The sequence below is a fragment of the Gymnogyps californianus genome, chromosome 7 (genome assembly GCF_018139145.2).
Source record: "Gymnogyps californianus isolate 813 chromosome 7, ASM1813914v2, whole genome shotgun sequence".
Classification (NCBI taxonomy): Eukaryota; Metazoa; Chordata; class Aves; order Accipitriformes; family Cathartidae; genus Gymnogyps; species Gymnogyps californianus.
The window spans coordinates 21,765,717-21,792,625 of NC_059477.1; the positions used below are offsets into that span (position 1 = coordinate 21,765,717).

Below are 26,909 nucleotides of genomic sequence, written 5' to 3' on the forward strand. Positions count from 1 at the left end.
AATGAGATATATACCTAGGATGGGATGGAGAGAATGTTCCTGGCAACTGGAATGTTTTATTGCGAGATATGTTGTTTTCCGTTAATGTCCTCCAAAGAGGGGAATGTAAAATATTTCATATAGAAATGATGAAGATAGATCTGGATTTAAATGGGCATAAGGGGCCTCCTCTTCCAGCAATGCCATATGACCCAAACATCTTGTGGTCCTATGATGTATCCATAGACGTGCTCCTTTGCAGACCTCTGAGCCTTTCAACCTGGAGCTTAGTCCATCTCCATCCCTGGTTCAAGTTACATAATTCAGACGTGGACCTGTGTTAGCTGGAGGTGTTAAGTTTAACAGAAGTCTCAAGTTTGGGAATAAAGTTTTCATTCCCCCAGAGAGTTTCCCTGGGGACTGAAATTTTTACTATGCTTTGCTGAATATTTAATTTTCTAAAGTAGTGTCACTCTGACCTTCCCTTCCATGGTTATAACTGCTGTACAGAAAGTATAGAGAAGTGTAATTTCTTACCTACTGGAAGAACATTTAGGCTTTGTAACTAGTACTATCTGAATTTAATACCTTATTTGCTTCTTGTTTAGAGAACACAAACACTGTAGGATATTTGGCTACTGTTAGCTTTTCCCATTTTCCTGCTTAAATTAGCACATGAAAACAGTAAAAGCCTAATCCTTGACTTGAGTTCTACACAAGAAGACGTCTCCAAAGATCTTGGGGGTATGTAACTGCTGTGACTGTTAGTACATAATCATTCATTCAATGGTTGATTCAAACCCTATAAAGTCAAAGTAAAGAGTCACTGATTTCAATTACATTAATTTAAGACTAAGGCCTAGCTCCACAGCTCACTAAGTTGAAACTCAATGCCAAGGCTAACGGCACAATTACTGGCTATCTCTAGAAAAAAGGCAATGACTAAACTGACATAGAAACTTAACTACTTTATTCCCTACTTGAGAATGGAAGAATTCTGTGGAAACACACACACAGATTTCTGTATCTAGCTTTGGCAAATTTGCCATTACTAACATTTTTAAGTACATTCATGAGAACAGATTATTCAGTGCTTGATAACAAAACTTGAAAACTATTGCAAAGTTTTCTGCTAATGTAAAGAAATCGCAGCAGCACACAAAACTGACCAGTCTAGTACACAGAAGGCAGTATAAATAGAAAGCTATGGATCAACTGTAGTCAAGAATGTAAGGGAACAAGGAAATAATTCCTGATAACTCTCTGCCTGAGCGACGGTCCAAGTGTCATTTACTGTGAAGAGCAATTTCACCTCTTCTTCTCCAGACTAAAGTCAAATCAGCCCAATCAACAAAAATTATCCTGGGAGAACACACACAGAAATCAGATATATGCAGCAAGTCAATAGCCTATTACATTTATTGCTCATTATTCGCAGTAGCTTTTTACACTTCCAGATAAAATGGAGCTTGACTGTAAGGTACCACAGTCACACCATAACTGTCCAACACGCTTTGGTGTCATTTGGTATTATTGCATTTAGTACATTTAACAATAGCTGAAACCTGATTTGCCAGTTTCACATCAAACTGTAAGAAACCACAGCTGAAAGAGGAGCTGTTATCAACAAATTAAATTATGTATGTCTCTGTCAGAAATTAGAGTATGGGTACATACACAAGGCTGGAGTTATATAAGGTTATATTGCTTCCCGACCCAGGTCTTGAAACTACCTCCAGAATGCCAGAATTAGAAGCGTGTACCTTCAGCTCCATTGTACTCCAATATTAATGTGGTTTGAATGGCAAATTACAGTTGTGAGATAATTTCAGAAACTGCTAACCTCTTGCTAGTGGCCCTTTTCCAGGTGAAAGCAAAACCTAGCTGAACGAGTTCTTTCTCACTATATCCCTCAGGAGCAGTAAGCTCCAGACTTCACTTGAGAGCAGTGCTGTCACCATTCGTGAACGGAGGGCAGTCAGCTGAGTGAGCCCTTCCTCCATCTCACCAGATGTGCAGAATTACATCTTGATTTAAATGATGGGTGGAGCAGAGCCCACTGTAGGGAAAGGTCAGGCAGGCAGCCTCCTACAGAAAGCAGGAGGCAGCAGGCACTAGTGGTTACCACCCCTCAGCTGAGACAAAAATTCGAGCTGCATGAATACGCTGCCTCTCATTCACTCCACCCTAACCTAAGCTGTTTGATCACAGCTATCAGCAGAGCAATTTTAAGACACGAAGATCCCTGTGCACGGCACAAATGCCTCTGGAGATATGACAAGTGCTAGTCTCAGTTAAGAAACTTGTTGAGTCCAGAGTCTAACTGTAGTCTTACTGAGCCAAAAACTAGGGCTGACAGCTTTGGCTCAAATGCACGATGGATGCAGAGAAAGTCTTGGGCAAGAATCTGAGAAACAATAATGAAAAAGAAAAGAAAAAAAGGAAAAAAACCAGCAGGGTTCCTTTTCTTTTGATTGAATCTTAAAATGACATTAAGTCATGTGGAGAGGGGAAACGGATTGACTGTACCTTTCCTCTTCTCATAAGGCAGCTAAGGGTTACCAAATAAAGCTAGAGAGTGGCACACAAAAGGAGAGAGTTCTTCCAATAAAATATAGCTACCCTGTAGGCTTCTTAGCTACTAGATGTTACAGTAGGTGAGAAGTTGTATTGGATAAATTCAGAGATGATACTCAAGGATACTAACTACCTAAAAATGACCAAATATCTTAACATTTGCATTTATAACTTCAGACACAGATATTATCATGAAAGCAGAAAGTGTAAACATGCCAGATCCCTGAGCTCAGAGGATTTTGGATTGAACAGTCTCAGAAGGTGAGCTGCAATGCTTCTATACATTGCTGCTTGAGCACTCAACAGCCAGTGCTTGGAAGAACCACTTTCAACCTGAGAAGAGCCTCCATGCTCATGTTGAAAATGCTGTTAAAAATGTGTGAATTGCAGCACAGATATCGGGAACTGCACTAAGATTACTTCTAAACTGTCAAACTACTATAAGAGGGGAATGCACCTTTTGGTCATATTTACTATCCCTCTGAATTGACTTCAAACAAATACCAGGAGAGATGTTCTGTCTGCTACATCCCAGGCCCTTATGCCATCCAGCACTCATCATAGTCCACTTCATCTAGTACGAATGCACAGTTACCAGCAGGAGGGTTATAGCTCATAAAATGCAAAGCAGAGGGAAATCTCTGAACTTAAAAATTGCTACCATTCTATTTAGTAAATGTACCCATTATTTAATTCATCAGGTAGACTCTACACCTTTGTTTTGCTAAGTCATACAGAGATGCAACAGCAAATAGGGAAAGAGGTAAACTATAGATAGAAATCAAACCCTCTGCATGCCCTGTTCTATGTATCTTCCTATTGCTTGCTGTTACTTTTGGTATGACTTCTGTCCTTTTAAACTGTTTTGAGCATTGATAAAATTTATAGATATTGCTTTAGTAATCTGAAGCCTCCCTTGCTGCCTTAATTGCCAGGACCTGTTTTACACTTGTGCAAAGGCAACAAGATGAACCACTGCTTCAGTATGAATAATTTTGGAAAGAGTGGTGGCAGTTCATGTCTGAGCTGGGTAGAAGGAGATAACTGTATGACGCAGAACCCAGCACAACTGCATCTGCATATAAATAGACTTAATCAGAAATGCAAATTGCAATCAGAATAAATTTTAAAAGCCTATGATAACTGTGCAGATAACAAAAGGTCAAACACTTGTATTGCTGAAGGTTTTAAACTGTTATCAGTCAGTGGTGATTCTTTCTTTATAAGCAAAATGTGGAAAAGACAAGTATATGCCAGTCTAATCAATGACGGACAAATTCTTTCTATATTTCCTCTAGTAATACAACTGTTCTGTTGTTAAACTCTGTTTTACACTGTCAATCTCAACTTATTCAGGAAGACTCAATGAAATGAAAACAAAATGAAACCAAAAATAGCATGAAATAATACAGCTAATTTACATGACTATACATAGAGGGAATTTCTATCCCTTTTTCATATCCATGTATGACAATCCAAATCTTCACATTTTAACATCCTTGGGTAAATGAAAAAATAAATTATGAATACAGTTTGCTGAAACTGCCAGACTGCTTTATAACATTGTTAAAATTGTGTGGTTTTCTTCCACAGTAAAACAAGTGTAAGACTCTAAGGGAATTATATTTAAAAATGTTATTCAACAGTTACAAAAGTTGGCTTCTTCCTCTTTTGAAACAAATGTTCTCATCAATAGTAGCTAAGAAAAGTACTTTTGAAGGGAGATACCTTGATATTATATGATTTTATATTCTAAGATAAGAATAAAATATGTAAGTCTTTATCATTTCAAGACGTTCTAAATATAAATTATTGTAGAAGTCAGGCTGAAAAAAAAATTCTTGAACATTACAGCTTTTTAATGTCTTTTCCTATGAGAGATTCTTAGGATTTGAAGCACAAACGTTTACCAAATATTTCTTTCTCCTTTGACTAGACTGCCTTTGAACAAACTAGTGAGTGAAGAGAGCCATCTAGTGCCATACCTTGGAATTTTAAAAAGGGTTTTCACGGGATGCATGTCAAATAAAGGAGGGTCTCCATCCCCCAGTTCAATAGCTGTTATTCCCAAGGACCATACATCACATCGAGCATCATATGAGTAGTCATACTGTTGTTCACAAGCAATGACCTATCAGAAAAAAGCAGAGAAAACAATGCTTTAACCTAATGTACAATTCATGCCTTCCTAGTGTGACATGAAAGTACTTTTTTGAGTCATGTCTAAAATCCTATGTAGCTTTCAAATCCATATCTTTGCCTGTATATCCCAGTTAGGAAAATCCCACAAAAATTTAACAGTAAATTAGAACTCCTCTTAGGTTTGTTTTCTTTAAAAACAATCTCCCTCTTTTTTTAAAGCTCCATGGGATGCTTATATCTATACAAAGAACATCACTCTACTAAATTCTGGTTTTGAAAGCACTTCTTACAGAAACCTATTACAACAGCGGAGACCCCTATTGATGTTATTCTTATTAACTTCTATGACTATTCATGAGGATAGACTGATTTGCACAGCTGTTTTTTAGATAAGAATATTCCATCAGTCATTTCTGCCAATTTATTTTTTTTTTTAGTTTGTCTCTACTAGATTTGAGTAGTTTAAAAAAAAATTCTTAATTAACATACCATGTACCTTGTCTAAGAAAAACTGAAGCTAACAGGAATCTCTCCTTGGACATCAGAACTGTTTTACATCACAAACTTGATGCACGCTTCCAGCTAACCCACTGTTTGCATTCTAATCATAAGCTAACTATTCATATAAGCTGGAAACAATTCTGCATCTACATCTGAGATTCAAACTCAAGTTTAAATTTAGCCCTTATCTTTGCAAAGGGATGAGACAAAAATCGCAGCTTCACTGCCTTTTATTCTATCATGATTTGGAATCCTGTCTCAAGTTTGTCTTCCCAAATCTCATCAATTAGACCAACTGCTTTGAAAATTTGTCAGATCCCCGCATATCGCTAGTATCAGCTTCCATGATTTTTCTCAGTATTGTTACTAATTTGTACTTAAGATAAACAGAACTTCTGACAGCATGTCCTAGGGTGGCTGTATCTATGTTCTAGAAGAGAATTTTTTTTTTTACTTCTGTATTACTTCTGGGTTCTTGTGTTAGGGCTTCAATTTGGGACAATGCTTTGCAGAGATGCCAACATGCAAGTCAGCACCCTCGGCAGGTGCTGGCAGAGAGCCACTCACAGCCTGCTGTAAGAAAACCTTTCCTGGAGAAGCTGCTGATTCCAGTTTAACCTCTTGGTTACTTTCTCCACAAGCTGCATGTAACAGAGGTATTCCTGCCTCTGGTAGAGATTCTATCCAACAGGCCCATAGGACCTTTCCATCTCTTACTCTGGGACTCATAACCCCATCATACAATGCTCATCATTTATTTTATCAGAAATCAGGGGTGTTGAACATACCAGTTAAAATAATACTGAAATGTTGGGGTTTTTTGGCAGTAAAGTTGGACATTAGTTAATTCCTTTGCTATATACTAATAGTTCAATTCTTTTCCTAGAGCAAATCAGTCCAGAAAAATTAAGACCTTTCCTGAATTTTCTATCAATGTTTTGACAAGTGTTGAGATCTCTCTCTTCCTCCTCAATTTTTCCAGGTTAGTATGCCAAAGAAATTTCTTTTAATATCCTACTGACAGTGGTATTTCCCCTTTATTGCTGTAATGTCAAAGAATCTTCTGATAGAATATTAGACCAGTGTTTCTCAACTATTGTCTGAGGAACACTGGTGATCTGTAAGACATGATAAAGTGGTCAGCAAAATGTCTGCTAACCATCTGAGAAAAACATACATACACATTCCCCTACACATCAACTATCAAATAAACAGAATGGGGAAAAATGAAAGTAAGCACTGCAAAAGAGGGTTCAGGGATTTTTTTCTTCAACTTGAAGAGGCAGAGTTTTGTTAGCTAATGTGGTGTTTTTCAAAGTTGTCACACGAAGATCATTTTCCCATCTCCCTTCTCTTCAACAGAATGTCTTAAGTGAAAGCTCTGAAATATTTCTTAGTTCTTCAAAAAGTTCATTATAGCCTTGATCTCATCCCAGAGATCCCTCTATCTCTTGAAAAAGATGAGTTTTACTGTGCAGTAGATGATAGATTCTACACAACTCATGCAGAGTGCTTTAAACCACCACCCTTATTTCAGAGGCCTATATGATAATTTCATTTTCTTATACCATGCCTTAAAGAGAAGGAAAGAAATAAAATTTGATGTACAAACTTGTATGAAAGTCAGTGTGGAGATCCATCAGAGATACTTAAATAATATATTCTAAAGAGGCCATACTTGGTGTTGGCTGGAGTTTCCTTCATTGCAGTTTTGCTCAGATTGAAAGGGAAGCTTGTATTTCTTGATTATTTTTGTTTCTTTATACAGTTCCCCAAATCATCTGTATACTCAAGGACAACGCCTCAAAAAAAAAAAAAAAAAAAAAATCATGCAAGTCAGCTTCCAAGGCCATGACTCAGAAGTTGCAAGTAGCTTATCCATATGTGACTAATTAAATGCACTGTGTTCTCCTTCCTTTTTTAACACATGAAAAATATTTATCTGCTTGGTTAATAAGCTGCTAGAGCCCATATCCTGGAAGTAACTACCTCAGAAGTTGCCTGGTTCTCATCAGTGTGCTGACTCCTTTGCAAATACTTGTCTGTTTGTTCTCAAACTTTATGATGCAGAGGAATATATTTTCATTTTCAAGGGAAGGACAAGAAGGACCTGCTGAAGGTCACAATGGACTTTGACAGCAGTGCCACAAACATAGCTGGTCTCCCACATTCAAAGACACCACTTTTTCCTCTATAAGCACATCACAATTGCTTCTAACTACAGGCCAATGGCAAAACTTGCTATGTATCTCAGTCTTAGAAAGTTTAACAAGCTACGCTAAAATAATATGAGCATCAGAGGGCTTTGCACTCATAATGGATGGGGAAAAGAAAGTATACTGTAACTGCTGTTTTAAAAACAAAAAAAAGGTCTTTGAGATTTTCTCAGCTTCACAATGTATTACCTACCAAACAAAGAGAAAGAAATGTATAACGCATCTTCGTAAGTCTTCTGCTCCACAGCTAACAGCTACATATTCAGTAAATATGGTACACTGCAGTAAAATGACACTATGGCAAAATACTGGCACTCTAACCAAGAGGAATTAAACACTATCGGATTCTCCGCCACTCTAATTTCAGGGCCTGCAGTGAGTCTTTTAGACAAATATTCCCCTTAATCTGCATTCTCTTTGTTTACAAAAATTCAGCCAGTGGACCATGCAACCCAGTATGGTTTAGACAGTTAGCTTGACTATAGTGAGATCAGCCTCACAGAAAACATACAAAATGAACTGCTCTTCTGACACCAAGTATGCAGCATGTATATGAATTTAATGATCACTTTGGTTTCAAACAAGTTTTCAATTTCTGTAGGATTTATTATTAGAATCTTACCAACTTATGCACTACTTAGAGAAACACAAATGCCACTAATTTTAATTTTTAAACCAAGAATAAAATTTTACAGCTTTTTCCTTGATGAAAGGTGCACATCGGCTGTTTGCTTTATATGTTGGCTAGCAGACAACACTCTACCTTGAAATTTGAAGAAGAAAGAGTTCTCTTAGTCATAGTTTACAAGCTAAGTCCTTGGGAATGCCCCAGTCCTGTTTTGCCTTGAAAACTATTGCAACTCCCTGCAGAGCAAAAATCTCTAAAAAAAAATACAAAAGGAAAAATGCCGTTGACTTATCTTTTATTGTATTTCTGTCTCTATTGGGAACTAAGAGATACTTATTTTTTGGAAACATCTGTCCTTTTTGGTCGGAGTTCTGGTGCTGAGAGTGCCTCTCAGCACTGCTGATGCCTGTTCTGCCCAGTGGGGCATGAAGACAGAGAACCCAGAAGAAATGATCTGAAACTGAAGAAAATGCTACTTCCTTGCTCTACCTTGTGCAAAGACATCATCACATCTGTACCTATTTTATATCCAGCAAAATCCTCCCCTGCTTGTACAAGCAAAAAAGAAGAGGTAGTTTGCTTTGCTGCAAACACTATGTTCATGCCAAAGCTTCAGGGGGTGATGTAGTTAATCTTCAGATTTGCCAGACACCATGGGAATAAGCACCAAGTCTTTCACTTTGGCATGGGCTAGTTACATGCACACAGTGGCCCAAGCTGCTAAGGAGACAGGCTGTCACCTTTTGTATTAGTTGTAAATTCATCGTGATTTCATGCCCAGCCATACTGCCGCAGGATGGAAAGCACCTAAACACCACACAGATGAACAGACAATGTGATGGTAGTTGTCAACACGAATTGTGCTGAGGGTCACACTGGGACAGAGTGAGGTGGGGGGGAATTCACTGGTCTGGCAAAGACGGCACATAAACAAATCAGTGACACTAACTGGAGGGAATTTAGAGAAGCCAGTGATTAGGCATTCTGTGTGATGTATCACTTCTACAGAAACACAAAACTTCACAGAGATACACAAGATGATTCACGCCCTGAGAAAAAGACTTTATATTCAAGGATATAATTCTACTTGTTCTGAAATCAATGCAAAGCTTTCTTTAAATTTCAGCAAGCCCATAAGTAGATCATGGGTGGATTTAAAAGAAGGAAAACAGGTAATATGGAGAACTAGCTGTTATTTGTACAGCGGTCATACTGACTTGTGGGCAGAGATGAAGCTATACATATGTTTGGCTGAAGCAAAATACATCAAACCCTTTTACATTTACCCACAATTATTAGAAGCGAACTTACTTTCATTTTGCCTCAGTATATACAGTGCATGTACAAAGTATAGCTGCAAGCATACACAATACTGATAATAGCAGTACAGATGTGCTACCTGGAGACAATTGCTACAGAATTAGTGCTGGTGACCCACCCGCAGAAAGGAGTCTGGAGTTAAAAAGGTTGAGGCTCCTGAAGAAAGGCGGTGCTGTACTCAGCTGACGTAGCTAACTAAGCAGCTTATGAGGTGTGCGAGCACAATGCTGAAAAGCACTGCGTATGTAAAATGAATGTGGCACAAAATTGTTACCCTTGCTGCAAGGAGAACAAAATTGCTGGCTATGCAAGCCAAATGAAATAAACCAACTGAACTTCTGTACTCCACCTGACACTATGTAGCCCAATTTAATTTATCTACATAGGAAAAATAATATTAAATATTCTTCCAATTCCTATGCACTGGGGGGGGGGGGGGGGGGGGGGGGGGGGGGGGGGGGGGGAAGTCTTTCATTATAGCATTTAGCAGCACTGAGGATACTGAATTATCCAGACCAAAGTGATACCTATCTACCTCTATCCCTCCCTTGCTTCCTCCTTCCCTCCCTCTCTCCCCTCAAGCACATTTACATAATTAAAAAAAGAGCAAATTTGTGATTGAAATTGGTTCCATATTCCCCCATTTTCTTATTTGGATTTCAGTTCCTTATTTATTATCATCATACAAATTTTTCCATGGTGTATCAGAAAATCATTACATTGTTAAAAATGTTATGAAAATAAAAAGTAATGAATATTTTAAATAATTCTTAGGAGTAATTATCACAATTAATGTTGATTCATCGAAAATTAATTATATGTCAAGTAGTCAATTGTGTTTTAACAGCTGCGAGTAATCAATTTTTATTTTTATTTTTAACTCACCCAAGTGAAATATTCTTGAGACCATTAGACTGCTCTGGCAGCAGGCTACATTTGTAGGGAAACATAATACCTTTTATTAGACCCAATGATACAGTGAGGAAAAACAGATACGCTTTCGAGCACACAAATCTATTTTGCTTTATACCATGAGACCATCACGGCTTCAACACTACTAATGCTAAAGTCACTGACACATTTTGTTTCTGACCCACAGATTTACTCCTGAGCAGTAAGGAAATACACTACACACCTCACACAGATTTGTAAATGGTGTTTCACAAAGAAACTGAAAACTCAGAGGCAACTCCAGCCTCATAAGTAAACACATTTCATGTAGGGATCTCGGTGCAGGGCAGCGTGGTACTGAAATGATTTTCTCTACTGTTTTTGGTTTTTTGTTTTGCTTTTTAAATCTTTAAACACCCTAGATGAAAGTTTTACAACCCCTCCATAGCTGCTGTTTAGGTTAGAACAAAACAGAAGCATCTGCAACCCCTCCACATCCCTTCACAAGATTATGGCCATGTTATCAAGGTTACTGGCAAGGTTCCCTGAGGTTCCCTCCAGCTGCCACATCCTTTTCAACCCCCTCCTGCCATGCTAGCCCATGAGGAGGTCAGCTCTCCTGGAGGCAAAGGAGGAGGTGATGCATTCTGCCAGATCCTGCTCTGCAGGGAGAGCTCGCTGGTGCTGTCCTGCTGCACTCTCTGCCTCTTGTGTGCCTTCTCCTTTGAAGAAACCTCTGCATTCCAATTCAGCTTTCTGAATTCCACGGCATTCCTTCTGGACTTTAAGCAACTTCAGCGTAACTCCTTACTACTGCAGCTTGTTAAAGCTTGGGTTTGAGAACCACAGAAAATTAAAAAAGTGTGGAGAAAAAAAACCAGGGCAGAAACTGTAATTTCTTTTATTTCTTCATTCAATTCCTAAAGATCTGTGTTCCCAAAAAGATAACTTTGTTTAAATCACTCCAGTCAACTCTCAGAAGGTGGCATCTCAGAGTCACAGGAATTTTAGTCATATGAGGCCATTTAGAGACCTATTCCACATTCTGCCACTGACCTGCTGTAAGTCCCTAAGCAAGTCATTTCACTTCTATGTCCCTCAGTTCTTCCACACAGTCTTGCCCTATCTATTCAGAGCAATGGTGCCCACTCTTCCCCCTGCTGCCTTCCCACACTTACCCTGTAGTAGTTCCTCTCCGGCATGCCCATACCTATTCACCACGTGTACCACAGGACCACACTCAATCCCAGTGCTGCATTTCAAGAGGACAGCTAATATTACCTAAAAATAATTTCTAACACACCGCGGTGTCCCACTACTTTAACCTCCTGAAAGCAGGGATGTCATTTCAAAATGTATACCAAGTAGGCAATTCCTTTACACCCTAGGCTTAATATACTATCATAAATATAGTAATGTTAAACAACAAGCAATTGTTCAAATCACAATGTAACAAAAATCTATGTTATGAATTATTTACTGCTACCATTCTTTACCATTTATTTACCGCATTTATTATTTTTACCCACTAAATGTGTGGGATTTTCAAGTATTTCACTATTAATTAATCATGATGCCAGATAAACACAAATTCTGTAAAAGTAGCAGAAGTTTTCTCTATTACCATTTGTGAAGTTTCTTCCTAAGGACAATCAGTTATTTTTTGTAAATTATGTTTTCAATCTTACCTCATTTACTGCAATTCACGAGGTAGAAAAAAAATGTAGTAAGAGCTAATTAAGTAATCTATCTTATCATTAGCTGTAAGAGAAGTTATTACACCTTCACGGAAGATGTTGTCAGGAAATACTTTCAAATGTTCCTTATTAGAGAAGGTACATAGTTCCTTATGTTTCTTTATCACAAAATATGCATATTGTTTCACTGTACAACTGTTTTTAAATGGCTTTCAGGCAGAAAAATAAGTGTATATGCATTCTTGAAATCTATATCCTATTTATACTAAGCGGTGAAATCCTACAGTTCATTATAAATCAGCATTTACAAAATTCCATGCTTAGTTGGCATTTAAAAGTGTAGTGAAAATGTGCATATCAGAAGAGCTAATTTTAGCTAATAAGGAATTCAAGTGAAGAGACCTAGAGCCATTACCAGGATGCTGACCTTGAGTCCCATGATGTAAGCAAATGGCTGGCAAATAAACTAGGTTGAAGTGTGACAAAATGAGAATATATTCAATAGTTTCAGGTGAATGTATCACTGTACTTGTTTAAAGTTAATTAAAAACATAAGCCCAGGTTAGTGATGGGGTTATCTTTTCTACGCCGCTTTTTCAACTCAGTATTTAACTACACATGAAATGTACTTACTATTAAGTGGATTTTTTGGTAAATTTTTCACGTCTCCAACAATAGAGAGGTGAATAAGAGAAATCAGCCCTAATCCACCAAGAGGAAGATGGTTTTTTGACCAAATTCTAAGGCCTGAATACAGCCCTTACTGTAATGAATACTGACTTCAGTGGAAAAGCTGCTGTGAGTCTTTGCAAAATTAGATTTTTAACTGTATATATTTTTCAACTACATTAATGCAAATGACTTTCTGGGGTGCTTTTTTTTTTACTAGTTTGGTTGATTTTTCTTTAGATTATGCAGAGACACAGCTTCGTACTGAAACAATGCAAATATTATTCATTGTTTCAGGATTAGACTTATTGCACACACATATGATCAGATTTAAGGTTTAAAAAAATACAAAAGAACATTGGAAAAAGAAAGACAATTTAAACTAGTCACCTATTGTTCTAAGACTTCAGAAATTTATTCTGATGCTCAGATGTACTGAATTTTATCCCAGGAAATATGCCTTGATTCAGCAGGGGGAAGGAAAACAATCTGTTGTCTCTGGGGCAGTCTTACTGATCATTATTTCATCTTGGCAGGATGGTAACAAATATCCAAAATACAGAGTTGACACAGCTTTAAATAATACTGTGATATCTGAAATCCCTCTGAAATCAATAGCAAAACAGAGCCAAGATTTTACCTCTCGTTAATTCATTATTACAGAACTCATATGATACCTTTACCAATGTCTCAACCTTTCCTACTGTCATGTGTCATATTTCAACACATAATTCTTCAAAGGATCAACTATGTTTTAATTATGTTCCTTTTAAAACATAAGTACGGATGCACCATTGTAATTTTTAGCAGTTATCAGTAAAATATAACAGCATACTCCCTGTGGTTTTAAATTACCTTCAGTATCTCTCCAGTTCTTTCTGACTTCAAGTATCTTTTTCTATTTCTGTTCTTAAAACTAGATTTGGGCCAAAGAAAACTTGTACAGATTCTAACTGAGCTTGTTTCAAGAGTCAAGTTTTCATCTAGATCATGATAATATAATTATATTTGGGAAAAAGGAAAACTGCAATTCTATTTTAACTAGATTTTGTTCAGTTCTGCACTGGAGGTTGAAAACAAGACATGTTAAGGTTTAGAACTAGAGATGTAAAGGCAGTTCAGTTCAAAAGTTTCAAATCTGATTCCTCTTGCTAGCATTCAGCACAATTTATTTCAGCGTAATAGCAGATTTTAGGTAACTTAAGTGTTTGGCAACAGGCAGCTTTAAACATCCACCATACTTAAACTATCCTGCCTTATTTATCTTTTTTTGGCACGCCTGTCTTCAGTGTTCCAGTTTCTGCATGTCTCACACATTTTAAGTGTGAGACAATACCAATTAGGTTAAACAGCAATGATTGATTTTCAGTGAGTCTACTTTAAAGCTGCTCTCAAACTGACTCATCCTTGCCAATTTCCTCTGTTGCTTCCACACAGCCTATTTTTTCCCTCTATTTTCATTTTTCAGCAAAATTTTTGTTGATCACATGCTCTGCTCAAAACAAATGCTCAAGGACGAATCTTTTTGATTTATCCTGTTGCTGCTAAAGAAGCCTCACAGTCATCAGAAAAAGAGAGCCCTCTAAGACATTTGAGTCACTCAAAACTGTTCAGCTGCTGCTTTTTGTGCTGCCAGTGAGAACACTGAGTAAGAACACCGAGATGAACAGAACACCTTACACCACCCTCAGTCACTGTTATTTTCCTATGAACTTTTGCTATCGCAAGTACCATGCCATATAATCCCTTTGATACATTTTGCAAACTTCATCTTAAAATACAATGGTTTTCCTCATTATACAGACTGTTCCTGATCCAGGCTGATCTAGTGATTCTAGTTTCCAGCATATTTGTCTCCTGCTTATATCCAGTTACTCCTATCTGTCACCTTGAATAATCTTGCATCATTTTTCTCCAGGTTTTATTTTCCTGGGGTTTACCCTGGAAAATATTCCCTGTCAGCTTCATTTCACAAGGTTCATTTCTCTGAAACACTCCTATAGTCTCTTCCTTCAAGGCAAGCTTCTTCATCTCCCCTCTCCACTCCCCCTTCAGATTAAATCCATCTTTCTCACCCTTAGATAAAATGACGTCCCATGATCGCCTTATGCATTGACTGAGGCTCCTATGTTTCACACACAGATAGTAAAAGTCCAATTAAAAAAAAAAAAACAAAACCTCCTAGTCTCCATGCTTTCTATTTCTCTGATTAGTAACATTTCCTTCCTGTCCAGTTATTTTATGGTATTTTTGGGTTTGACACAGATTCTATCCTATGTCAAAACCTTTAGGCAGCAAGATTTTTGCAACTGTTAAGTGCTTTTCTAGTTTTTAGTGATCTAACCACAGTCTCACCTAGAAAACACTGTTCCCAATAAGCTGCTAACCAAGCAGAGTTTTTCAACTTACTGCAGTCCTAATTGTTCATCTTTCACATAAAAATTTGGCTGCACATTTTAAAAATACCAGAAAGATCTCCCCAGAAGTAAGGTAAATTGCACCTCGCACATAGGTTGAAATATGTCATTCATATGAACACAAAGAAAGCAACTGTAGTGACTTGAGCACAGGCGTTACACAACTCGTCATTTAAAAGCCATTTCAACAACAGCATAATGGATATCTGAGCATCTTACAGCTGTTTTGCAGATTGGTACATCTATGAAGCCTCATCCACGTGGCTCACTCAGGCATGCAAATGTGATATGAGTTACTATGCGTATGGTACTGGCTTGGTTATTTTGACAAACCCTTTCAAAACAGGAAGCATTCAAAGCTACTTCTGTTCCTGTTTTGATGTGCTATGCACATAACACACTTTGGTTACAGGCGTGCTGTATTTTCAGGTCAAAATTTTTCAGATCAAAATCTCTGCTCATTTCTTTGGCTTTTTACCTCAAGAATGAGTATTTTCAAGCAGAATGGGAAAATAAATTCGGTACGATTATTGCCTTTGATGGCAATTATTCAAGCAAAACAGTACCGTAAAAATAACTTCTGGTGATCCAATTTCAATAAAATATTTCATAACATGTCCATTATGTCTAGAGGACTATTTTATAAAGGTTTCAGAATGTCTCCAACCAAGGTGATTCCATAAATAATGCTTGCACAGTGGTTTCTAAAGTATCTCGTGTCTCCTTTGTGACGTAAACTGGTTGTTATGGAGATGGTAAAATATCAACCATTCTTTGTGAGACTGTGCAAGATCAATTTGGGATCCGTTACAGCAGCTTCTTTTCTCCTCTCAGCTATAATCAGCCTTCCTCAGCAACAGAAACAGATGTATAAAAAGTATAAAATTTTTTAAAACAAATGTTTGCATGATACTTTTAACTTTGCATACAGAAATAGACCTGTGTGCATTTGTAACAGATGCAAATTCCATCCCAAATTCCCCTAAATTCAAATAAGTCTAACGGCCTTCAACAGAAATGAGGCTACTACTGTTATGAAGGTTTAACAACTTACAAATAAAGAGACCACTCCCTTTTCATTCCCTATTTTTTAATTTCATTATCTATACCTTACAAAAGTATTTTTTGTTTCTTAAAGTGGGGAGGGCAAAGATTAACATCTTTCACCCAAAATTTAGGGAAAGTACATATGGGACTTTTGTTCAACAGTGTGTTAAAACTTTCTAGAGTTTCATGAAATAGAAGGAAAAGGGTTATGTCTGGGGAATAGTATGTAAAAACATGGTCTAAGATACTTGGCTAGGCCATCTGTATATTATTTTTCTCCATTTTTAACCTATGCTCGTCCATGTATCTAAGTGTGTAGGTCCCCAGTCAATGATTAAGGTTAAAGAACACATAGCTGAGTCAGGGTTTTGCAGAGTCCTACAGCAAGACAGGAATGTGGGAATTCCTCCTTCTCCTCCCAGTCTGTATTTAAAGGCACAGACAAGCACAGCAAAACAAACGGTATTTGATTGGAAAGTCACAAAATTTCAAGGAGACCCTCAGTTATTTGCAGATTATTGGTACTTTTATGGAAATATTACGGAGAAGAAAAATAATGAAGATTATTAGAAATCCATTTTGTATATTCTTAATAGTACATTCATTTTACTGAACAGGGGCCTAGATGTAAAGTAAAAACACAGCCATAAAGCAGGGAAGAAAAGATACTCTTTTCTCTTACTAAGTGGAAGTGGCAACAAAGTGTGCATTGCAATGAATGGAGACAACCCAGATAGGAGCGTTTGCCTACCTCAGGTGCCATCCAAAAGGGTGTTCCCACTGAGGTGTTTCTACGCAGTCGTGTGCTGGTGAGCTGGGCTGAAACACCTGCAATAAAACAGATCCAAAAAACTTGGCTTCAAATTCATTCTGTCATTTCAGTCAGTTTATTTCAAGTATCTGGAAAACAAACCCAAAGCCTGGGAGTACAGCTGCAGAACACCTGGCCAAAGTAGCTGCAGCATCTGTACCGAATTCTTTCTTTGATTAATTTCAGCTTGCTGTTTTCGTTCAGAATTGCTGAGAGATTTTTAGTGAATGACTCTCAGTTTGAAGCACTTTCAAACTCAAAAATTAAATTGGTACCTAAATATCACAGACTTCCTTCTGCTGTTTTCATGAGTATAAACAGGAACTATTCAAATTACAACTTGACTTTAAAACTTCTGTTTCAGAAATTTACTCCCTGAACACCGCTGGCAGGAAATTCGTTCACTAGAGTATTTGCAGAGGCTCCTGTTCAACAAAACATTTATGCACTGGCTTAAATCTTTCCCTACTGAGAAAAGCATGGAAGCTCAAGCTTACACTGAGCTTGTACTTAGCGAGTTAAGCACATGCTTAAAAACAAAGCCCGTGCTTCAGTGCTTTGCTGACTGGGGCTGGACTACTGAAGCACAGCTGAAAAAAGGAAGAACGAACTAGAGTGAAATCAAACAACATTAACAAATCAGAATGAACTTTCACAGCAAATCTTCTGTGCTCTGCTCAACATATAATTGAGTTGTAGAGTTCAGGAGCATTCCAATAAGCTGACAAAAAACCAATATTGACTTAAAACCGTATTTCACCTTAACATTGTTTAAAAACAAAAAACACAGTGGTCTCCTCCTATGGCATTACCCAGAGACAAAAACAGGCAGAAAAACATAATACACATTGCCTGATGCCAATAAATAAGAAATTGGGACTCATAAGTTAAATAATTTGATTGCTGGCTCCAAGATTCAATTCTGTATTTATTTTTCATTTTTCAGTGTGATTGCAAGTCTTCAGTGATTTCCTGAGTACCGCTGTGAAACAGTTAATGGCTAGGATGTAGAGCAAGCCTCTGCATTTAACTCTGATCTCTCTTCAGCTAGCTAAATTTGTAGCTGCTATCTACAGACACTCCAAAACAGTGCACAATACCAAAGAGCTGAGAGAGGGAGACAGCGGGACAGAGCGAGCGAGCATGAGCATAAATGAATGATAAGTTGCAGACATTTTGGGTTGACTTACACTGTGACCAACATTTATTCAAATATATCATGCTGTTGAGAGCAGTTGAGGGAAGAAATGCGTGTTACATTGAAAAAGCAAGTTGTAAAGTCATGCAATAAAGGCACAAAAAAAGCACCTCAATTAAGGATATCTGTGTAATCCTCTCTGTGACCTAGTATGCATATGTACAGCCTTGAATATGAAGTAACTTTTTTTTTCTTCAAGATTCTGTCTCATTCTGTGGACAGAATGGATAGCATTCACTGAATAGGTAGTCATTTAATACTTTTTTTATCCCCATCGATTTGAGTTCTAGTTACTTATTTAGTATATCCAATCCTATAGTAAATTTAAAATTATCATTTTCTTTTCCTTTTGACATGTTTCCTTCCCTCCTCATCAAACAATAAATCTCCTTAACATTCCTGCAAAATAGGAGAAGATTATTAGTTCCAGGGATTAACCTAAAAATATCCAAAGCATCCACTGTTTTCAGGTACTTAATCTGAGATCTTTCAGCTTTCAGGCACTCCACATGCCTCAAGTAGAGCTGTAATAGATCTCGGCTGCAGTTCAAGAACACTTAGCTCTTCTGCAAAGGAGGACAAGATGTTTCAAACTGGCTATTGGGAAAATGAGGAACAGAGTGGCCACTGCTAAAAAGTTCGATGCAAGTGACCTGCCAACATCACAGAGAAACACTAGCAGAAGCAAGAATAGTCTCCAATTTGATGCCATTCTACTGTCTGAACTGCGAGTCCCTTCTCTTCCTGAACTCCTTGCATTTTTCACTATATGTCTTCCACTTTTGGCAACAAATGAGACAAACAGTTCTACAAACAGTATCACCAGTGACTCAGTCCTAATTCATTCCCAGAGTCCAGAGTCCCTCCTGTGACTACGGCAGTGGGCTAGAGGGGAAAAAAAGCAACTTAATGAAAGCTTGGTGCCTGATGCTTCTTTAGTCAGGAAGCCCACAGATATGTGGGCATTTCTTGGCATTTCCTAACTGTTAAGTGTTAGGAAACACTCGAGATTTAACTCAAGTCTTTTTCTGAGGTAGTCATATTTGTTGTAATTTTCTAGTGTTACTGTTGTAACTTAAAAAGTAGAACCCCCCCCCCTAAAACCTAGATGTGGAATCAGAGGCACCCATGGGACACCAGAAAGGTTGGGATTCTCAGTTTCCTTGAATGTGCCACTTGGAGTTGCAGCACACTGACCTGCCTTTGGAAGCCAGAGCTCCAAGCTGAGCTTCTGCTGCAGCTAAGGCCTTTGATACATCTGATAAAAACGTTTTGCTTTGGGGAGAAAAGCCAACTTTTCCCAGAATGGAGTAGTTACAAACAAAGATCGTACTGCCAAAATTCCCCCAAATGAAAAGGGAACTTCCTCCCTTGTACTAAATCAGGGACTCACTCCAAGTTGTGCTTCAGGCCATATGTTTCTCCCAGCACTATTTTAATTGTTGCCTTTACCATTCAACATAATGAATTTCTGTCCCTAGAAGACACTAAAGAGTCTCCTGTTTCCCAACTTACTTTAGCATCTTCAATAGATTTTTATGTTAAATTTATAATACCATGACAACATCAGTATTACATTTTCTTTCCACTGCATACATTTAGTGTTTTTGGATTTTTTTTAAATATTACTATTTGCAGAATTTTTTGGCACGCTGTTTTACACTACTCTCATTTTGTGAACTTTTTTTCTTTACCTTCATGCACTGTTATTCACACAACACTATTCTCAATGACGATTACCTTATGTGTTATGTGGTTTCATTAATAAATCATATTACTAATAATCTGTTTCTTTTACCTTTAATAAAATTGTTCATTCCATTGCATACATATCTGAGGGACTACAACATTTCCTTATTTTTCTAAGTGCATGTTTAAAGGGGAAAAAAATTGCTGAACTGAGTTAAATTCTATTGCCAATTCTCCTGTTTCTTATGATGTTTCCAGACTGGCAGTGCTCAAACCTAAGAGCAATAATCACAAATTAAATGGATGTTGGGTTTTGGACCCAAGGGACCATTTTGCCTTCTGCTCAGAGGGAAAAAATATGCTTAAGGCTAGCAAAAGCCATTTCAGAGAGAAGAATGTTTCCTTTTCATATGCAAAAGATAGAATATCTAAATTTAAATTAGGACAACTGCCCTGAAACTGACATTCCTTGTGAAATGCAAAAGAGCTTTGTAAATAAAATGGTACCTTCAGAATTACTTTTAATTAATAAAGTATTATGTTTAAGCTTTTAAGTTAAAAGTCTATTACTGATTTTTGGTCAGAATTTTTATTCTTGCTGTCTCAGGTTCCTTCTCCATTTTCCCTTCTTAAAATAATTCTGAGTATCTTTCTGAAAAAGTCTCTCACTATGGCATTCCGCCTTCCCAGGAGAAAGTAAACAGATGCCTTTGGCTAAAATGCATGTATCAGGAAAACAAATGGGAAGTGGTCATTACCAAAGTCAACGAGCTTGACTCCACCTTCTGTTGTCAGGAGAATGTTGTTCCCTTTCACATCACGATGAATGATCCGGTTATTGTGTAAATGCTGAAGGCCCTATATACCAGCAGTAACAAAAATAAGTTTACTCCCTTATTTAAAAACAATTACCCTACTATTAGGGAATGTAATGAAGACAATCTGCACATACTCTATAGAAACATCTGTCCACCGGATTACATGCTTGACACAACCCCTGCTGCTATAATAGCCCCCATAATATTGTCAACATTACCATACTTTATAAATGGAAAATGTATGTATGAGATGGGTAAATTGCACCCTCTGCTGTCATTACAAGCCCAGTGAACATCCTTACCAAGAGAGCACCATATAAGATGTATGAGATTATAGCTTCATCCAACCGTTGGCCACACTTCAGCAGGCCTTTGACAAGCTCTGTGACAGAACCTCCATTGCACAGCTGTGAAGGGGGGAGTTGCGAGGGGGGAAAAAAGCAAGACAAGTCCTCAGTTACTCAATATACTTGTTTAAGCTGTAAACACCTACCGTGCAAAACTGCACTACAACACAAGTCTGGGAACAACTAGATTTTTATCTTGCAATTATTTATGTTGTCACCCCACCTTAGAACATATTTTATTAGCAATGTTAATAATAAATCACAGCAGCCTGGGTGAGGGGAGGGAAGTGAAAACTGAATATTATAAAGTATAATTTATAAAATGTAACTAAAAATAAAAATACTATGAACAGGACTGTACTTTGTTGTTAAAAGAGTATTTATAAGTCCAATTTACATTATTTGAGTATTTTCACAATAATATGTGTACTGTCTTTTTGAAAAACTGCTTTTCTGCAAAGAAAAGGCTAGACAGAAAAGATTGATGCTCTTGATAACTGGGAGGCAACAAATTACAGTCATTTTAAACTTTCACTCCATCAATGCTCCTGCTGGCAGGCAATATAAAGTAGACAGAAGCCATATCTCTATACTCAGATTTGATGGCATGTGCTGCCAACAACTGAGATGAAACATTCTGATCTAGAAAAGCAGCTTCTTGCAAGCATTTCCCACTAATGGGCTGCCATACATCAAAAGAGGAGGAGAAAAGTAAAATCAGAATCTTTGTAAATATGTTTTCACCCACACCATTCCTTTTCTTACTTTAATATTCACAATTGTTTGACACAAAAAAAAAAAAAAAAAAAAGATGGGAGAATTGATTGCCTTTCTTTCATTGAATTGCCTCCTCTAGACCTGTTTTTGTAGGCAGCACCCTTACCAATGTTTCTGCCACACAGAAATCCCATCCATTTCAACAAAAGTTCATTTTACTTTATCAGTTGTCCTGGTTTCGGCTGGGATAGAGTTAATTTTCTTCCTAGTAGCTGGTACAGTGCAGTGTTTTGGATTTAGTAGGAAAATAATGTTGATAACACACTGATGTTTTTAGTTGTTGCTAAGTAGTGTTTCTACTAAGTCAAGGATTTCTCAGCTTCTCATGCCCAGCCAGCAAGAAGGCTGGAGGGGCACGAGAAGTTGGGAGGGGACACAGCCAGCACAGCTGACCCCAACTGGCCAAAGGGATATTCCATACCATATGACATCATGCCCAGTATATAAACTGAGGGGAGTTGGCTAGGAGGGGCGGATTGCTGCTTGGGAACTAACTGGGCATCAGTGGGCGAGTGGTGAGCAATTGCACTGTGTATCACTTGTTTTGTATAGTCTAATTCTTTTAGTATTATTATTGTCATATTATTAGTATTATTATCATCATTATTATGATCTTCTTCCTTTCTGTCCTATTAAACTGTCTTTATCTCAACTCATGAGTTTTAATTTTTTTTTGATTCTCTCCCCCATCCCACTGGGTGGGGGGAGTGAGTGAGCGGCTGCGTGGTGCTTAGTTGCCAGCTGGGGTTAAACCATGACATCAGTATTAAGTTTAAAATACCACAGTGCAAATCAGGAGAATGGTATGAAAACAGAAGTTCTACAAACTCTCAAGTTTTGCATCTGTCAAATAGCTTTTAGGAATTGTGTATCAGTTCAATCACTGATTTCTGTGATATGTCGATATTTTCCTTCATTTGTTACTAACTTTCACTTGCATCAAAAAATTTCACTAGACTAAAAGTTTTAGTTCATGGAAACGACCAGATCACATGATAAACGAGACATCCTTTATGTAAATAAGTTCTGAAGCAAAATTTCATCACTGAAAACATTGATGAGTTCTGCAGGAATTTGACTTTACTTCTTAATTCATTAGTAGGGATTTTTTTTTTTTTAAATCAATTAGGTGGGAGCATTCAGCTCAATATCAATCTTCAAATATATTTACAGGAGAACTTCATCATCTTGCAAGAGAAAGTGCATGTTCTTCTTTCCATACTTAACCATTTGTTGACAACCCATTAAGTCAAAGATTTTTGTTTATTGCTTTCATTGCACTAAATGTTCTATTGAGACAGGCTGTACTAAAATTATCTCTAGCCTGCAGATAAAATATAGAAAAGTATGCCCTTCCAAAGTATGCCACTTCAAAAAAAAAAAAAACCCAAGCTGGTTGTGACTGAAAAATAATACAGACTGACAGCTGTTTCGTAGCATATGTTAATGAATGACTGACTCTGAAAAGAAATATATCCCACAAACACTACTGCAGCTGTCAGTGATACTGTTCTTGACAGTCAAAGGTCTGGGACAAAATGAACTTGTAAACTTCATTACCACTTTATACCTAATGGTAATACTTTAAAAAGTGGACTGATGCACATTTAGATGGAAAAGTAGGGAAGTTTGCTTTACAGTTGTCTGTGCTACACCTATCCGAGAACTACATCATGATAAAAATATTTAAGGTGTGCACTTTTGCTACCCTTCCTCATCCTAGGCATTTATCAAAGTAAGGTCCTGCTTGTAGTGAGTAAACATGGCAAAATTGTGCCTAAAGGGGAAAAAAAAAAAAAAATCCACCTTTTTATTACAAATTTTGGAAGTCACACATCCAATGAATATATTTCATCAAAGACTCAGGGATCAAAGTCTGAGTACTTTGTATATTCCCTTTTACTGAAAAAGTGTTATTAATTTATAATATAAAAAGTAACTGCTATGCATATATAAATTTGCATGTAAATTCCAAGGCAAGAAATAGTTTGCCTTGTCTGGTAAATTTATCCATAAAAGGAAAACACAATTTTTTTAATGTCAAATTTCTTTAAAACTTTGGATAATGTGCACCAAAAAATACCTGAAATGAACATACTTAATTGCTAAGATCTGTACAAACACCTAACTCTCAAATTCTACATTTAATTTTGTTACATAGAATATGTCACGATTTTGCTTTACAAAATCTTGTTATATGGAATACCACGTGACGCATCTGTCTGATATGCTACACCTGTATTAAAGTAGTGTATTATTGTATCTGTTACTGCTCATGAGTTTGTGCAAAGCTCTGTATCAATTAAGCCTAGAAAACATCTAGAAGAAATCCTCATCCTGCAACAATCTTTGGCAGTCACTTAACTGGCAACAAGACCACCAAAATACATTTTTCATTGCAAGAATACTGATTGACAGTGAACAAGAAGAGTTAATAGAAGGCATTTCTGTTGCTAGGTTTTCAACAACAACCAGCCTCGAGTTTTAAATTACCATAAAACAGCCTTTCCCTTTACATTTTCTCTGTTCACCTTTGCAATAGGCAGCATGTTTGTTAACTGTACTCCATGTTACTACTTCATCATCTTTTGCATTCCCCTCAAGTGCTTGAGCTCTCCAAAAGTTTAGAGAAATGTCTTATCTAATGTTTCCTCCAACATGAAAAAAATCAAGCTGTTTTTAGGCAAACCATTCTTATCAAAAGGATTTGCTTGTTTTGGAGGCAGAATGTAGCAACCTGAACAGAAATAAAATGCAATGATATTCCCTATTAAACAAACTTTAAGTTTGGATATGATTTTCAACAGTAGGCTACCACACATCATCTATCACCAGTCCTTTGACTAACAGCCCGAATCAGAGAACCATGAAAGCCTGTGACTCTTGTAGCAATAAAAAACAGAAACCCAACAACATTTACTAGTTAAGATGTAATGTTATCAAAATGTTTTTACCTCAAGTACTAGCCAGAGCTGTCCTCCCACATATTGATCTGCTTTGTAAAACATCCCATAAAATCTAACAACATTAGGATGATTGGGAAGAAACTGCAAAATATTATATTCTGCTTCAATTTCTTCATCTACATCCTAAATAAAAAACACAAACATACAGAACATATAAATACAGTAAATCTGTACAAAGCAAGAACAAACTCTCATGGATAAAAAGAACTATTTTTTAATTAGTTTGTATTTTTAAATGCTTTTACTTCAATGCAGCTGCAAATACTCACATAATACTGTAAATTTAGTCCACACCAAATCATGCCACTTTTGCTTTTTTTTTTTTTTTTTACATACAGAAATGTAAAATCTGTGTAAAGTAAGCAGTTGTTCCTCAAGGATTCTTTCAGTGCATAATATACTTAACCAGAAAAGCAAAAATTATACTTAACTTTGCTCAGTTGTCTAAATAAGAAATTTACACATGTATTATTTTCTAACCTGTTTTTAAACGTGTAGTTTTAATGTGTAAGCTAAACATAAATACATGAACCTTTGATTCATTATTTTTCTATTGTCATCAGATGGGACCAAACAGAGAACAATTTCACAAAACCTCAAAGGAGACATCAGTAAAAACAAAGACGTTCTTATGAAGAAAAGACATACACCAGAAACAATTAAAGAGGGACAAAACAAATCCCATGAAATAAGCAAATGTTACTAAATATTTGTTAATGAAAGAATTCTGTGACAATTACAAAATACTGTTTAATATCAGCACACAGGCCACAACTCAGAACAGTACTTAAGCACTGAATCTTTCCTTGTTTCTGCACAGACTGTGACTGTTAGAAAATTTAAGCTCTTTCTTACATGCATTGTCCTTTTTTTGCATTTTGCTAAAAATGATATCATCTTATTACCTCCTTCAGATTTATACAAGAGAAAACCAAGATGAAATTCAGTAGTGGTAGATAACAGAAATGTAACTTTTTTTAGTAAATATTTTAGCCCAGCTGTCATGATCAAACTCCAGCTTGATCCAACCTGAGCTGCTGCCAATTAAATCTTCCACTGAAAACTAGGGCCTTGGTTCTCAAGGGAAGCTAGGCATTTAATACCCACTAAAAGTGGAGCTGGCACAGAACTACCTCTGAGAATTTGGGCTGTGCTCTTCTTCTGTTTTTATCTTAACTATTGCCTCACAGTATTATCCACTTATAAAAGATAACTATAAAATATCCTAAAGTTCACAGTACTTCTGTGATGGGAAAAGCAGTTCTTTTAGGGAGTACACAGAATAAAACAAGAACATTAAGATTAACAGCATCTTGTATTTTCCCTGCTACAGCAGGCCCCTAAGAGGAACGCCTCTGTTCCTTCCTATCATTTGCATGCTCCAAGCACAGATATCTAAATTTGTACCAGAAGAATTACATAGACCTAAAAAAGAAACTAAGCAAATGCCGTCTTCAAATATCATAAAGATGATGAAATTGTAAGTTGCAGCTTTCAGGTGCTGGTACCAAACTCCTTCTATCAATGCATTCTGCAAAATTGTTCCCTACAGGATGCTTTCAATATCTTACACATTTGATTTACATTTCAACTCTGTTTGAGAATTCTTTTAAATAAACAATGAAGTTAAGAGTTTAATATTTTTTACTTACACTGATAGGATCCAGAATCTTTACTGCTGCCAGACTCCCATCTTTCTTATTGGCTACCTTATAGACTTTACCGTAAGTGCCTTTCCCAATAGTCTCTATAATTTCCCAGGTATCTGAGGGATCAGCTAATGATTCTAGTCCAATCATACCGGAATTATATTGAAACAATCCATACAATGGCTTCCTGGAAAACAAAGCAGACACACATACAGTGGGAAGCCCTAAGTAACTCTGTACTAAAGAAGGCATCTTATGATAAAAAAAATCAAATATTGTCCTAATTTGAGAAGAAATACAGATAGAATCACAAATGAAAATCAGACAGAAAGATAAGATCACTAAATGAAGGAACGGAAAGAAAACTCTGGGGACCACTTCTCTTTACTTTGCTGTATGTATTTGCTTCAAACATTGCCCCATACACTGCATCATTCTGAACACATTTTAACAAGTTCTGAGAAAAACTGATCCCTCCCTCTACTGCCTGCTCTTTTAATAGACATTTTACACAATTGGTTTAACATCGGTCATGAAATGAGGCCCTGTTTCTTGTGCATTAAAAAGCCA

The 26,909-nt window shown here is 37.0% G+C and overlaps 1 protein-coding gene across 1 annotated transcript in view; it reads right to left on the minus strand.

The window, feature by feature from the left end:
• MYO3B (myosin IIIB) overlaps nucleotides 1–26,909 on the minus strand; it is a 206,403-nt gene that overhangs the window by 155,834 nt on the left and 23,660 nt on the right. The window contains exons 3-8 of the mRNA XM_050899969.1: nucleotides 26,343–26,526; nucleotides 24,679–24,813; nucleotides 20,903–21,007; nucleotides 20,541–20,640; nucleotides 16,836–16,912; nucleotides 4,542–4,687 (exon numbers count right to left, since the gene is read on the minus strand). Of these exons, the coding sequence (XP_050755926.1) occupies nucleotides 4,542–4,687; nucleotides 16,836–16,912; nucleotides 20,541–20,640; nucleotides 20,903–21,007; nucleotides 24,679–24,813; nucleotides 26,343–26,526 (747 nt within the window). The remainder of the gene's footprint in view (nucleotides 1–4,541; nucleotides 4,688–16,835; nucleotides 16,913–20,540; nucleotides 20,641–20,902; nucleotides 21,008–24,678; nucleotides 24,814–26,342; nucleotides 26,527–26,909) is intronic.